Genomic DNA, 15618 nt, shown 5'->3' with positions numbered 1-15618 from the left:
AAATAGACAAGCGTCTAAGTGGCAATGGCAAATGATACAGCAATACCAGGAACTCTTTCAATAGCAAGGCCATTCTGATTTGATCATATGGATGGCATCCGCTAGGCACTGGAAAACTGATACAGGTTGGGCCCCCAAAAGAGGTGCCTTCATCATGAAATCTAAGTGATCAGGAATGTTTTACAGAACATGGTATTCCAAACAATAGATTCTTTATTTTTATTCTTTTACAATTTCTTGGACTCTAAAACATTCTTTCAAGGCTTGTAATACATTTTGTGCAAGGAGTATTATAAAGTTTACGACAAAATCAGTATGTTTTAGAAAAAAGGAATTGTATGTATTCTCCAATGTTTTCTTCCAATTTACAGCATCAGTTTGCTCATTAAGAAGCTTCTTTGTACGATTTATACTGTGTTGCAACCTTTTTTTAAATGGATAAAGGTTAATTTGTGCATTGATGTCATCCATATAATCAGATCAGAGTGGTGTCACCCTTATAACTTGACTCCTTACCTCATACTGTACAGATCCCAGGTCAGTCAGGTCTCCTGCCACAGTGAGGTTCCCTGTAGAGTTATCCAGTGCAAACTTGCCATCCCCTCCACTATGGATGAAGTACAGTAGCTCTGCATTCCTGCCCTTGTCAGCATCGGTTGCTGTTAATACCACAACTTCAGCACCAAGGACAGCATCCTGTGAAAAAAGTTTTTTTTGTGTCAAAGAATGTTGTGTCATCTACAATGAAACGATGGATCCAGAAGGATGTGTCATTTTGTCCCCACCATATTGAACAATAGACTTGTCCCTAGGCTTCTTGAAGTTGTAGCACAGGCACCAACCAATTTGAAAGACTCTGATTTGGCTTTCAAGTTATAAAGGATTCATAGCATTACCTCTACACATGTACATTTCTTTATTCTGTATTTATTCTAGCTAACCAAGAAGCCCTGAACTGGCTGCTGATCTAGGATGATGATCTAGCATATAGCTCTAGCTTTTTTCACTCATTGAAAATTAAAAGAGACACACTAACCTCTTGGACATCAGCTTGGATATTTGTAGGGTCAAATACTGGAGCGTTGTCGTTCTGATCCACTACTGTGATGTTGACTGTTGTAGTGGCTGTGAGAGCCTGGGTGCCGTTCACTGCCACCATGATGGACAGGACAGCAGAGGATTGTGGGATGTCTCCCAGGGTCCTGTTGGTTGTGATCGACCCTGTCGTCTCATCAATTTTGAAATAACCTGGAAAATGATAAAGAGGAGTAGATTAAAGAATTGTGCAGTATCCAGGACATGCAGTAAACTTTGTTCATCTTTCAGACCCTTGTAGTGGCACATAGGCGCAAAAAGGTTTCCATGCTGTTTCAGTATCAGGGTGTATTCTTACATGGAGGGTTTGCTAGCCCTTTCCCTTTAATATGCTTGAGGCACCTCCTCAAACACATAGTGGCACATAGGGCAGCATGTTTCCTTGCCAGTGGGTATATTCTTTCATCCTTTAACATGCCTGAGGCACCTACTCTAACACATGACCCCCATTTTACGTCCCTTCCGAAAGACGGGTACAGCCCAAACAGAGATTCCTGACCCAAGGCTGAACCAGGGTTTCCCAGTTTGCAACCAATTTTGAGCCAGGAGCTCAGCTGTGAGGCTGCCACCAGTTAAGCCACAGGAACATCCCTTATGCAGTAAAGTTAGACATGCACAAATAGGCAATGCTAGAGTATTTTCAACTGAACATTTCATACAAACTGAGCGCTCTAAATCTTGGAATGAAAACATGATTTCCTTTATGAACCCACCACAAATTTCAGAGGTGGATATCACATTTTTAAAACACTAATCATAAAAACTCAAAACTGTTGTATAGCCACCTACTTCATATTTTTATCATGAAGTATACAAATCTTAAAGTAGATATTTGGCAGGCCCTGCTTGAATCTTACCTCCATCGTTGCCATTCATTATAGAATATCTCAGTGGGTAGTTGACGCTCTCCTCTGTCACGTACACTGCTGTTGCCATGACAACAAAGGATTGTGGCGGCAGGTTCTCAGGAATTGTCACATCATAGAAGTCATTGGAGAACTGGGGCAGGGACACGTTGGCAGGCAATACATAGACAGTCACCTGTGATAGAGGCAAGATGTTATATGATTGTTGTTAAACATTACACATTTTATACAATTTAGATAAAAAGGACAGCTTAGAGCATTGTTGTCTTTGGCTGTTGAAAAAAGAAATGACAACAGACTCATTAGGCCATGTTGATTTGATTATCTAGATGACATCATCAGGAGATCCCAAAACTGATGCAAGCAACTTCGAATAAAAAAAAAGAAGTTTGGCAAAAAAAAGTTGCCTACATTATAAAATGTAATAGTATGCGGTAAGAAGGATGAATAAAACTTAACACACAGAGTATAGTGTACTGAAATATAGATTCTTCATTTTTGTTCTTTCAAAACTTCTTATTTGATTGAAAATTAACTTTGGCATTCTGCGACACTAGTATCCGTTTTCCAAAATATTTTCTAGCCATTAACAGCATTATACTGGCTGTAGTACATACTCAACTATTTTGGGCATCAGTATTGAACTTTTCTGTTTTCATGTCAGTTGAGTATTGCTTTATCAAGCTTAGTGTAACTATCAATACTACATGTACTTCATAAACATAATCAGAACAGTGTATTATATATAAGAGACCAGTAACCAACCTTGGTAGATCTCGTCATGATAGGGTTCCCATTGTCAGTTGCTGTCACAGTCAGGATGTGTTGGAAAGTGTTGGCACTAAGAGCGGCAGAAACGCTGACCACCCCCGTTTGGTCAATGGAGAAGACTCGCTGTTCATTGCCATCTGTTGGGAGCAAACCACACAGGACTTGTTACAGGGGAGATTTTAGTCTATACATTGTATACTTACTACCTGATTTTTTTTACTAGCAAACATCGAATTTTCTTATATAACTCTGGAATCGTTATTCTGTGTAGTGTCTGTTCTATTTTTCAGGCTGAATGTCAAGGGCATATAAAGCGGTCAGGCCTTAAAATAAGGACAAACCATTACACTTTTTTCCTTCACTATTGCAATGCAGCTTTGATATGGCTCACATATTTAGCCAAGCACACCAGCCCCTCCCCCCTACTCTTCTCGATAAGTGTTGTTGTTTTACGTGCAGAGGATTGACAATTGTGGCTTACGCCTGAAGCCTCCTCATACACGGGACCGCCGGCTTTATGTTACCATCCAAAATGACAAATGCAATCCCTTACGACATATCCGGCCCTTGAATCAGAATCCATATGGCCAAGCAGCGGGTTACATTACTGCTTGCGCCACAGGGACATGTACCCAATAGTCAGGTTAACTTGAAACTGTCCAGTAAATACACATACATATATTGTCAGGTCACATGGGATACATTGTAGCATTCCCAATAGTACCAAACTTTCTTTTGTATCACTAAATAAGGATCAAACACTCCACTCACTTGTGATATTCAGGGTTATGTCATCACCATCAGGATCAGAGGCCATGACCTGCACCACTTCTGTCCCAACAGTTGCGTTCTCTCTCAGGACCTTGAGATATGGTTCCCTGCTGTATCGTGGTGCCCTATTGACATGCACGGTGAGGGTGGCATTGCTATCCAGCAGGTTACTGTCTGGAACAAAGGCTGGTGGGTTGTAGGCCTGCACACTCAGGGTGTATGTGTCAACGCTTCCCAGCCTAGCAGCAGTTTTAATGGTGCCTAGTTGAGCTGTAAGAATGAGAGAAAAAATATACATTGTGTGTTAGAAAGCACTACACAAAATGCTACCACTCTATGCATAGATCTTATGGACTAATACAATTGAACTGTTTACAAATATTAGGCTGTAAGTCATTTCTTTAATTTGGTATTTTTGGAGATTGAGGGATGTAACTTGCACACATGTTGAAGAGGTTTTATTGAAATTTTCATGAAAGAAAAGTGCTCATACTTACTTTCCACAAAGAAAGTATCGTCATCATTTCCCCCATTGATGGAAAAGTATACCAGGTTGTTCAAAGGACCAGAGTCTGGGTCTGTGGCGCTCAGTAGAAATATCTAGGAAAAATGAAAGAAGATTGAACTAGAGTGTCAGATTTTGTTATTATAACAATTCTTTCTACATAACCATGTACTAGGATTTTTTATCCTCTAGGCAACTGTATTTCAAACATTGTTAAACTACATGTGACAATTATGAATGAGCATTATGACCAAAAATACAACCAAAGATTACATTCTAGTAGTGTACATGTACTCTGTGGAAAAGACTAGCAGGAGGTGTAATTCAAAAAAGAAAATGTTGTAAAATGTGGGATTTATTTCAATTCCAGACAGTGAGTCTATACAATAAAAACACATTGTCTTATGGTTTTGAATGTTCAGACTTACCGAGCTGCCAATCCTCACTGTCTCTCCAATGTTCACTTCAAAGGATGAGTTGGAGAACATGGGAGGGCTGTCGTTGATGTCTTCAACAGAGACAGTTACCAAGGCGGTAGTGTTTCTTGGTGGGGAGCCCATGTCTTTGGCCTGAGCAAACCAAACGATTCATTCTTTACACAAAAGATCTGTATCTGTATAACTGGTATAACTGCTCTTTAGCAATTATAACATACCAGCTTCACAGGCATGCGGCACGGCATCAGCTGGTTATATTGCACTAAATCATCTAACCTTTGCATATCTCAATCAATGAAAGCTATGTTGTTGCTAGCTCATTGAGGAAGGAAAACCTGATTTCTAATAATGAGCTGCCTAACTTGGTAACATACACGATACAGCATTTGAGCCTAAGTATGCACGTATGGTTCTGTCCTTGGTGCTGAAGTACTGAAATTGATGATGATATTTAGTAATTGTACGGTACTGTTGTCCTTCTAGATCTAGGCTGACAAAAACTAAATTATAATGCTTGGCAAAGAACTTAAACTGCTACTGAGCATTCATTTATTGCAATAAAAACTTGCAAAAATCACAGGAAACATTACCACGACTGTGATGTTGTATTCCGCCGTTTTCTCTCTATCCAGTTGGCCTATTGTTGTGATCTGTCCAGTAGTATTGTCAATGCTGAGAACATTATCTGAAAGACAATAAAATTTGTGTCAACCTATATTTTGATTGCTGGTTATAAGTCATCACTAACAGAGTATGTCACGTTTTGAAATAATGAAGGAGAAGACCTCCGAATGAAGTGTAAGGTTTAAGGAAACATTAATACTTCCCAATCCAATTATAAGAGCTATCAAAGGGTTAGTGTTTAATTTTCTTCTAGAGATCCGGTGTTGGACATTTAGAGAAACTGTCTGAATTGTAGTTTTGACAAAATATCTAACCTTTAAGCAGTATTTCATTGGGCGTGGGGCGTACAGCACATCGGTGACCTAGCTCCAACTGAGCAGCTCAACAAATTTCATTGATAAAAGAAAATCTTTTTTACGCTCTGTGTGTTTTGTTGTCTATTTAGTCATACTTGTACTTAGCCAATGTGCCGCAGTCTAGTGAGATACCTGCTTAACACACAACAAATTATTTTGGGGAGCTTTTGATATATACTCTCACTGTCTCTTCTTCAACCCGGTAATCTCATCTTGGAGTTCTCTTGTCAAACGTCTGACGATGTTGACTATCGCGTCCAATATACTGTACAGTCGTACGTTGTCTACGAATGGGTATTGCCTCCCTCACACCCTTTGAAAACCAGTAAGAATCCTGATCTAGCGCATTGTTCCAGTCAGCGATGAAACACAGCTCAATCTCCGGTGTTCCTGTAGACGGACGTGTAGTTGTCTCTCCGACTCCCTTATATATGTTGCAGGGCAGTATGTACAGGGGTACATGTGGCAACTGTTCCACTGTCTAAATCGAATGCTACTTACCATTGTCACCAGTAATGCTGTACACGACCTCCCCGTTCTTTCCCACATCCATGTCTGTTGCAGTTACACTGCCAACTGCACTGCCAGGTGTGGCGGCTTCGGACACTGTGAAATGGTAGGGGGGACTCTGGAACATGGGGTCCTGGTCACTGATGTCTGTAACTGTAACTTCCACCTGAAAGCAGGGAAAATATACCATATTGTCAGGATTTTATGAAAAGGCTTAACTTTACATAAATTATGTTAAGCAACACTGAAAAAATTGCAAGGGACTTACCATGTATTCATGATATCATAACAACATGATTGTATAAATATATGATCATATAACAGTATACCATATCACACTTTGCTTCTTCTTTCCTTTTGGTAAAATAAAAAAATGCAGCTGACAGATTGTGAAAATGGCATTTGTGTAATGTCAAAAAAGAAAGATCTAACGTTATGAGTCTAAAAGCAAAACAATTTGAAGGACAAGCTACAATAAAAGCCTTTAGTTACCGTTGTGTATGCTGTGTGCTGAGGGATTTTGTCATCTGTTGCTCTCACTAAAAGTTCATAGGAGTCCTTTGTCTCCCTGTCCAGACTGCTCTTTATCTGTACTGTAGCCTGAGGAATAGAAAGAGAAAATAGAAACAATAATTGGATAACAAACTTCTTTATTCACAACTAGGATCTATATACACTCAACAGCCGAATTGAGTGTACTATGTAGGTCCAAGGAGGTCTATTCACACCTCCTTGGTAGGTCCTAGTTGTGAATTAAGAACTTTGTTATCTTGTGAGTTTCCAACCTGATTAGAATTGTTCTCAGATAAAAACACTGTGTATATCAAGAGCATTAGGCCCTAAAAATTGTATGTTTTTTACTGTTTTCTTCTTCTTTATTTTACTAAAAATCTTAGAAGCCCATAGACTGTCAACAGGCACATCTTTTAATCAGCCTACAGAAGATTGATAACATTGACAAGCTCTCCCCCTGCTAGCTTGCAAAGATCCGTATGTCAAACACTGTCACTGGTACATTTTGTATGTGGAAGGTCACTTACCATGTTGTCACCCTGCTGTAGCTCAAACGTGTCCACCCAGTTCAACAGCTCAAAGCTGATGACAGTGTCTGGGTCCTCCGATGAGGCAGATATGTTGAAGTCCAGGGGGGCTCCTAACAACATACACAATGGACCAATTTTAGGTATTGTGGCAATGAGTATGCTCAGAGTAAGGCAATGAAAGCAATGGATTCCCTTGAAAGAGGAGATAAAGTGTATATAGGGTTGTGCTACATAAGGATGTCCCTGTAGCGCAACAGGTAGTAGCCTCAGTCACAGCTGAGCTCCTGATTCCAACTAGCTGGTAACTTGGTGGATCCCCGGTTATCCTGGGTAGGTCATCTCAGACAGGGCTTCACTTGTCTTCCAAAAGGGACATAAATGGGGATCCTGCATTTGAGGGGGAGCCTCCGGAACAAAAAAAGGGGGAAGGGCTCGCAACCCCTCCTTGTAAAGATATACCCTGCTACTGAAACAGCAAGGAAACCTGCTGCCCTTTGTGCCACTAGGAACTACAAGGGTCTGAACAGTACAGAACACAAGTCTTTCTACTGCCTTGTTCTCACCTGTAGCTGTGTCCTCTGCCACTCTGACACTGTATGTGGAGTTCCCAAACACAGGTGTGGCATCCTTCACATCACCTACAGTAACAAACAGCTCAGCTGTTCCACTCAGTGGAGGGGTCCCACCGTCTGTTGCAACCACACTAAACCTAAAAGAACAAATAGGAAATAATTACTATTTTTTTCTGTGCATGAGACATACATTTTAGTTAAAGAGATAAGTGCTGTTGTAATAGACTGTTACATAAAAAAATGTTACATGAAAAGAGACTGTGTTACTGTATCAAAAACGAAATCCCACTTCAAATTTTGTATTATAAGACTTATTATGATATGCCATCTAATGCCCGAATGTAACATCCCAATGGTCCCTGTTAGGTAAACAAGGTACTTCTTTTAACACTGCACACAAAAATATTGATCTTTAACACAGTCGACCCTGCATTCAGCAACCACTCAATGAACAGAGGAAACATGGATTCTTAGGACAGGTAAAAATGCTCAGGAAAGGGGTTGGGTTAACTGGTTAACTACTAGTATGTAAAAAAGGATGGGACTGTTTAATTCGGCTTGTGACTGGCGGTGGTTGCCTGTGCCAGGTGGTTACCCGATCAGTCTCGACTGTAGAAATTAAGTAAAGCAAAATATGTCATAATCTAATTATTTCTCAAATGTTAACGTACCTGATGGTAGTACTGTTTGTTTCATTAGCCATTCCAGAGATGAGTCCCTCTCCCGTTAACTTCTCCACTGTTAGAATCTCCCTCATCCTCACTAGCCCTTTGTCGTCCACACTGAAGTACTTTGTACCGTTTCCTCTCAGACTGTAGGTTAGTTCTGCATTGGTCCCCACATCGGCATCCGTTACAGACGTCTCTGCCACAACCATGCCAATGGGAGACTGTTCCAGGATACTGACATGGTATTCAGTAGGGTTGAACTCAGGGGGGTTGTCGTTTTCATCGGTGATGGACACAGTCACAGTGGCAGTTGAGTTGAGGGAAGTTGGCATTCCATTGTCCTGGGCAAAGACAGTGAACGTGTAGGATGTTGCATCCCCTTCTCTGTCTAAGACTTCTGAAGTTGTGATCTCTCCGGTTTCTTCACTGATGTTGAAGGGAACTTCTTCACCTAGATGGTGTCATAAGCAGAGAGGATACGGTTCAAGTATTGGTTTAACTACAGCATTTCATACAGCCAAGACATGTACATGCCCAACTAGCTTAAGACCATTACAACAAGGTCTTCAGTTTTTTGGTGAAAAACTACATCAAATCATATAAGTCCCAATTTCATTACAGTGTTGGATGAAAAGTTTAATCTTAGTTAATACTTTAAATCATGCTTAAAGGCACTGAAAGTAGTGAGCAATCTATAATCATTTAATTCAAAATAAAGATGCAGCAAAACAGATTGATATGTTTGAAAGTCAAAAGAGTCTGACCTCTACTTCAACTTTTGACCTTCATTGATTTTTACCTTGGAACAGATAAGAATTAAAGTTATGGACAATAATTTTGTTTTGACAAATTGGATTTCATTTCTTTTGCCGACTGTTGTCTACTTTTGTCTTCTGACTCAATGTAACATGCCTTGTCCTGTATATGCTGCCTTTCCCTTAAAAATCAACCTTAACAAGTTGAAGGGGTAATAACCCGGCCATCTTGTGATGAAAAAGATAAATAAATAAGAAATGCTGCTTACCAGACGGGTCCAGGTAGTACATCACTTCCCCATTTCTACCCTCATCTGTATCTTCTGCAAAGACGGTGCCAACTAAGGAGCTTGCATTCAAGTTCTCCGACACTTGGAAGTTGTAGTGGGAGTTCTCAAACTCTGGTGCATTGTCGTTCACATCCATGACAGCGACGGTTACCGTGGATACTGCATAGTTAGGCACCTCTCCTCCGTCAACAGCCACAACTGTTAGCGTGATGTTTGGATCCGATAGTGACTCGTAATCCAAGTTTGCCAGAACTGTGATTTCACCTGCAAGGAAAGGACACAAAAATGTTCCAAACTTTAACCGTTAGCCCTCTGAAGTAGCCGTTGGCACCCAATTCCCTATTGGTTACAGAGTAAGGCAGCAGGGAGAAGGTTATAATATTAGCAACATCAGAAGTCAGACTGAAGGAATGTGTCACAAATGTATACTTCTATATAAGGTCTGTGAATTTCATAAAAATCATGTTAACTCAAAGTAACGTAACGTGACCTATTTACGTGCATAACCTATTTACGTCCGGTTTGGCTCATGGCCACATGTCGCGGTGTATTATGCCAAAGCCTGTTTTCATGAGCAATAAAGAACATCATAAGTATGATCCTTAGCCATCTCTTTAATTTTTGCACAGCAAAACATAATGGCCATACGTTTACCACGTGAACGCCACGTGCCGCGCATGTGGGGGAAATTTACAGATAAACATTGTTTTTTTTCCATCGCGTTAAGCAAGTGGCCAGACAAACGTAGTGATTTTACTATTATTTGTCTGAAGACTCTAACTTTGGACAGTTACTGCGCATTTTTTCTGGTCTATGTTCTTCAAGCATAGCGCTAGAAGGGAAAAGATTCAGAAGTGGACGATAATGGGTTACCCTAGCACAATTCTTCATCATGTACCTCAGTATAAATACATGCTCGCACGGCGTTAAACAGGCGGAGAAAAACTTACAGACCATGCATTTTCTTTTTAGAAGAGCTGATATTTCTGCCCATGGGTTTGAAATTTGGGTCTGTCCGCGCGGTTTTAAGATAAATACGTTTTGAATAAATCGGACGTTAACTGGTCATGTTACGTTACATCTTTTTGGGTTACAGACAAAAAAGTACCAGACATTCACAATTTTAGGTACAGACAATGATTACAAACTATAACAAGAGAAATTGTGCACAACTTACCGGATTCCCTATCCACAGTAAATTTCCCATCACCCCCTGCGCTTAGGTAGAAGGTAACTCTCCCGTTGGCACCGTCATCTGTGTCGTTGGCAAAGACTTGGCCCACAACAGTTCCAATATTAACGCTTTCCTGAACATTGAAACGCGAAACATTACTTGGGAAAAACTGAGGTGTGTTGTCATTTTGATCCAAGATGGTCACCTGTACTTGACAGAATTCTACGTTTTCACCGTCAGAGACAGAGACGTTTAGGCTGTATTGTGGTGTTTCTTCTCTGTCAAGGGATTGGGTAGTGTTTAACATCCCTGATGTAGGATTTATGGAGAATAGATTTGTTGAGTTTGGTCCCTGCACAAGGTTGTATTCCAATGTCTCAGCTGCATCTTCATGTGCGACTTCAACCTGGACAAAATGAAGAAAAAAAACACTCTAATTTCGACAAATAGAAGAAACATAAAACAATGTATAATTTTCCATGCAGACTGTTTTGTTAGTGAATCAAGCATGAAACCTAAAATTGCAATGGTTTTGGTAAGAAGGATTTTGCAGTAGTGATCTGTACAGCAATGCATATCATTACAGTTATCATTACATAGCCTATAACACATTGTCAATTTGTCTATATCAGTCTTTTTTTCCATACGTCTCATTGTTTGGGATCCCATATTGTTAATTTCTGTGTTAAATCCGCCATTTTAAGCTACAAAAATACATTTTCATCAATTTTTATGTCATGAAGTTTAGATTTTTTGTCTGTCCCCGGACGGATGGATGGGTCCTGGAGATAGCCCTGATCTAAATCCTAAACTCTTACCTGTAGAAGTTGAACTGGGCTGGGTTGATTCTCCATCAGTGTCACCTGGAAAGGCTGCTCTTTACACTGGGGCGGGGACTCGTTCACACCAATGACAGAGATTGTTACATCTGCAACATCTGACCGAGGAGATTCTCCACCTGGACATTAAAGCACAAAACTTATAGTCTGATATTTAATACAGAATCAGAAATGGACTTGATATGACAGCAGCATTGTTCTGAGTACTGTCTTGGAAGTTCAGTTACTATTTTGGTCAAGCAGTTCTCAACATATCATATATTGTTCAATATCAGTAACTCTCAGTTGCCCATTGATGCATAACTTAAGGTCATGTTGACTTGATTGTATGGATGACATCCACACAAATCAATTCTCGTCTGTTTGCAGCAAAAAAAGAGTTTTCGACCATACGGTAAATCGTACAAAGAAGCTACAAACTAACCATAAATTGCAAAAAAATATCAGAAAACGGATACTGATGTCGTAGAATGCCAACATAGGTTTCAAAGTCAAAAGAAAACATGTGAAAGAACAAGAATTAAAAATGTATTGTTCGGTATACATCATTTGCTCAGATTTCATAATAAATGCAACTTTTTTTACACCCTTGCATCAGTTTTGGGGTTCCCAGAGGATGTCATCTATGTAATCAAATCAATATGGCCTAGATACTCATTGTAGAAAACCTCTTCACTACAATGGTATTTTTCTGAGTCCTTTGCTACTTTGGTCAAGCAATTGTCAACATTTCATAATCATGTGATCAATATCAGTAACTCTCAGTTGCCCATCATGTTCAGATACAAACACTCACCATCCTGTGCCTTTACAGACAGACGATACTCCCGGGTAGTTTCATAGTCCAAAGTCTTGTTGTTCTGGAGAAAGATTTCCCCAGTTCTACTGTTGATGGAGAAAACGTCATCACTGTTCCCACTTCTGATGGAGTAGGTGATATCGCTGTTTGAACCCACATCTTCATCGCTGGCTGTAACCTGTGATATTAAAGAAAAAGAAAGTAGTTACCAGTGCTGCAATCTAAAGTCCAAGATTCTTGTTTGTTTGTTTGTTTGTTTGTTTGCTTGTTTGTTTGTATTTATTCATAGATGAAGGCCCTTGAAAGATTTACACTATACAGTGTAGTACTCTTGAGCAGATTGATATTGGACTGAGCAGAGCACTTTGAACTTATGCTTCTGACTGTTTTCAGCTTAAAGGTGCATATCCAATAAGAGAAAATCCAGTGCAATCTTGTGGAAAGTTCCAACATGTTGCATTTTTTGTTACAGATCTATGTGTTGACTTGCCTGCCAGAAAAATTCTGCACTAGTGTTTGTGACGATTGTCCAATCAGACAGGTTCTGCTCCTATCCTTGATGCTGATTGGCCAATCATACAGGTTCTGCTCTTGTCATGCTAATTGGCCTATAAATCTGCCTATCTTAAGCTTCTTGCTTAGCCGGTCCAAACCAAATATTCATGAGGAGCTCCCATATCTAACATTTACGGCTTAACACTACAGACTATTTCCATTACAGCTTAATTTCTCCAAGCAAGGTATCTAAGATATAACAGTACTAAGCTCTTTGATTGTGTACCTGTAAGATAAGATAACCACCAGGTGTGTCTTCTGTGACATTGGTGGTGTAAGTCTCTCTGACAAACACAGGTGAGTTGTCATTCTCGTCCAACACTTCCACTGTGACAGAAGCTGTGTCTTCCATCCCTTCTGCATCCTTGACAGTAACATTGAATGTGAAGGAAGAGTTTCTCTCCCTGTCCAGTGGAGCTGCTGTGGTGATCTCCCCTGTAGCTGTGTCTATACTGAAGTATCCTGTGGTGTGAAGAATATAGTTTTCGTTTATTTTGGCACACAGGGGCAATATCACAAGATGATTTGAATAAGAGCCTATGTTTCAGCACCAAGGACAGGGTAACATTTCATTGTAGATGAGTCAATATTGAAATATCCTGTGAGGTGAAGTGTATGATTTAATATGCACAGGGATAATATCAACAGGTAATATGATTAAGAACCCAAAATTTAAGCTCCAAGGAAAGGGTAATATTTTATTGGGCCATTTCATACTCTGATATTGATCAAAAACTACGAAAATTCTCTGCTTACTTCAACAGATCATTGATATATAGAAATAGGTGCATGATATCAAAATCATGTACAGCAAAAAATCACAGATTTCTTAATAATTGTTCTAGACTCCACAATCATATCAATAATTTCATTAAAATGTCAGACATTTGAGATAAATTTGATGTACAGTAGAATGAAGAATGATTTGGTGTTGGATATCATATCCTAATGATAGGATTGTTGTGTTTCATACTCACCCATGACTGAATCTCCTATTGTGTAAGACAGAGTGTCACCATCCAAGTCAGAGGCAGGAACCATGCCTACAAAAGTGTTTCTCCTTTCATTCTACAGGGAAAGGTAAAAAAGGAATTAAATGCTGTTTTTCTGGTACAGTACATGGTAACTATGAAATTTCTCTGTACACCTGATCATATATGTTACTTTTTAACCTCTTTGACTTTTAAAATAACAGTTGATGATAATGATTTTGGAAGCACTTTTTATTCATTTACTTGGTAGATTTTGTTACAGAGTCTAGTAAGAAACAAGTCAGCATGATAAATAAGCATGATCTCCAAGACTATATTGTCCAGCTAGGTTTTTATCTTGTATTCATGGTTTTCTTATGATGTACACATTATGACAGGATTTCATACACATGGTCTCGTTTGACTCTAACAAAATTATGTTTCAAGGAATAATAATTTACCTCATAGACTTCAAAGTTGTATGTTGTGTTCTGGAAGACGGGTGCATTGTCATTCTCATTCACAACAAGGATGTCCACAGTGGCGGTGCTGGGAAATGAAAAAAGTTATGATCACATTCAACCTTCCCAAGCATGGTAACTATACATATAACTTCCGATGACTGGCTCTATTTGTCATGGATTACTGTCAGCCATTTTGTCATATATCATTTTACAAAAGTGCCCTATAACATATTTTATTCAATGTATGTAGGGCATGAAAATGGAATGCATCTGTATCTGGTGAACATTTTCTTCAATTTGTAGCTGTACGTTACAAAATTCTTTTAGAATCCTTTCTCTAACATGCTTTAGCACATTGTATTAGGAGAGTTACAAAGTAAGGAGAAGTTTTGATGAAATTGGATATCTGTTAAATATTCAAGATAGGCAAGAATGGAAGCTGAACTACTTTCTGATTAGGCATACAAATCCACCACCTAAGCAACTTGCACTACTGTATTATCAGGCAACCTAGTAAACTTGCATATCCCCAAGCAAGATTTTATCACTGCCTCAGATGACATGGAGTCCGAAGTAGAAATAAAACTTGGAGTCAGCTCTGCTCTAGATGTTATTTCTGTGTTGTTAGCTCAATACAGAGAATACAGGAACCACAGAATGTAGGAATCACTGATGAATTCTTACCTGCTCCTGACTGGAGTACCAGCATCCTTTGCCTCCACCACTAATTGGTAAGACTTGTTCCCCTGATCATGGTCTAGTGATGTAACCAAGGTGATTTCCCCAGAAACAGCATCAATGGCAAACGTGTTCTGTTACATGGAAAGAAGATTTTATAACTGAAGAAAAAAAGGATTAACCTTAAAGTTTGTCTCCATATTCTTTTTGTTGTCATTACTCACTTACTATAGTTAATTTTGCTTTTTCAGCTATCTAATATGTCAAAAGTTTCTCATAGAAAGCAGAAGGAGATACTTCAAAGTAACCATTTTATAACATGGTGTCCTGTGCTTTTATAACATGGTGTCCTGTGCTTTTATAACATGGTGTCCTGTGCTTTTATAACATGGTGTCCTGTGAAGTGAACGATCATTGATATAAAACTGAACCTACTCAATCTCAGTTAGACAATGAATTTGGTCATTGTAGGTCCTGACATTTTTTGGGATGATTGAACAAGCCATATTCTTTATTGACAGTTTCTTCCTCAAGATAATGTGGTGATGCTGGCAGTAGGTAATAGAAGAGAAGATAGAACAAAGAATCACAGAAATGACGAACACTACATTGAACACACCTCGTTCCCAGAGATGATTGTGTAGACGACGTTCCCATTGTCTCCACTGTCCATGTCTGTGGCCATCACCATGACAACTCCGCTCCTTGTTGCTGCTGTCTCATTGACCTCTACTTCATAAACATCTGCAAAAAAAGGAAAAGAAGCAAATGTTGATGGCTTATTCAATTTTAAGTTTTGCTGAAAAAATATTGAATATTTAAGTATGGCTTAACAAATGTATCAGGTGTAAAACATGTATGTAATGGTGCAAACA

General features: G+C 39.3%; 1 protein-coding gene across 4 annotated transcripts in view; it reads right to left on the bottom strand.

Annotated features, from left to right (window-relative positions):
* The window catches only part of LOC136448319 (protocadherin Fat 4-like), a 47407-nt gene that overhangs the window by 14067 nt on the left and 17722 nt on the right, over positions 1-15618 (bottom strand). For all 4 annotated transcript variants that reach the window (XM_066447716.1, XM_066447713.1, XM_066447714.1 and 1 more), the window contains exons 24-45: positions 15363-15487; positions 14750-14877; positions 14063-14150; positions 13608-13698; positions 12857-13092; positions 12073-12253; positions 11256-11395; positions 10441-10843; positions 9243-9527; positions 8222-8669; positions 7542-7687; positions 6976-7088; positions 6428-6535; positions 5927-6101; positions 5036-5130; positions 4437-4577; positions 4001-4103; positions 3504-3773; positions 2727-2869; positions 1953-2136; positions 1037-1248; positions 517-696 (exon numbers count right to left, since the gene is read on the bottom strand). In XM_066447716.1, coding sequence (XP_066303813.1) covers positions 517-696; positions 1037-1248; positions 1953-2136; positions 2727-2869; positions 3504-3773; positions 4001-4103; positions 4437-4577; positions 5036-5130; positions 5927-6101; positions 6428-6535; positions 6976-7088; positions 7542-7687; positions 8222-8669; positions 9243-9527; positions 10441-10843; positions 11256-11395; positions 12073-12253; positions 12857-13092; positions 13608-13698; positions 14063-14150; positions 14750-14877; positions 15363-15487 — 3995 coding nt within the window. The remainder of the gene's footprint in view (positions 1-516; positions 697-1036; positions 1249-1952; positions 2137-2726; positions 2870-3503; positions 3774-4000; positions 4104-4436; positions 4578-5035; positions 5131-5926; positions 6102-6427; positions 6536-6975; positions 7089-7541; positions 7688-8221; positions 8670-9242; positions 9528-10440; positions 10844-11255; positions 11396-12072; positions 12254-12856; positions 13093-13607; positions 13699-14062; positions 14151-14749; positions 14878-15362; positions 15488-15618) is intronic.

Source organism: Branchiostoma lanceolatum, chromosome 14, assembly GCF_035083965.1.
Source record: "Branchiostoma lanceolatum isolate klBraLanc5 chromosome 14, klBraLanc5.hap2, whole genome shotgun sequence".
Taxonomy (NCBI): domain Eukaryota; kingdom Metazoa; phylum Chordata; class Leptocardii; order Amphioxiformes; family Branchiostomatidae; genus Branchiostoma; species Branchiostoma lanceolatum.
Note: the sequence above shows the minus strand (reverse complement) of the source record. Positions and strands in the feature narration are given on the sequence as shown.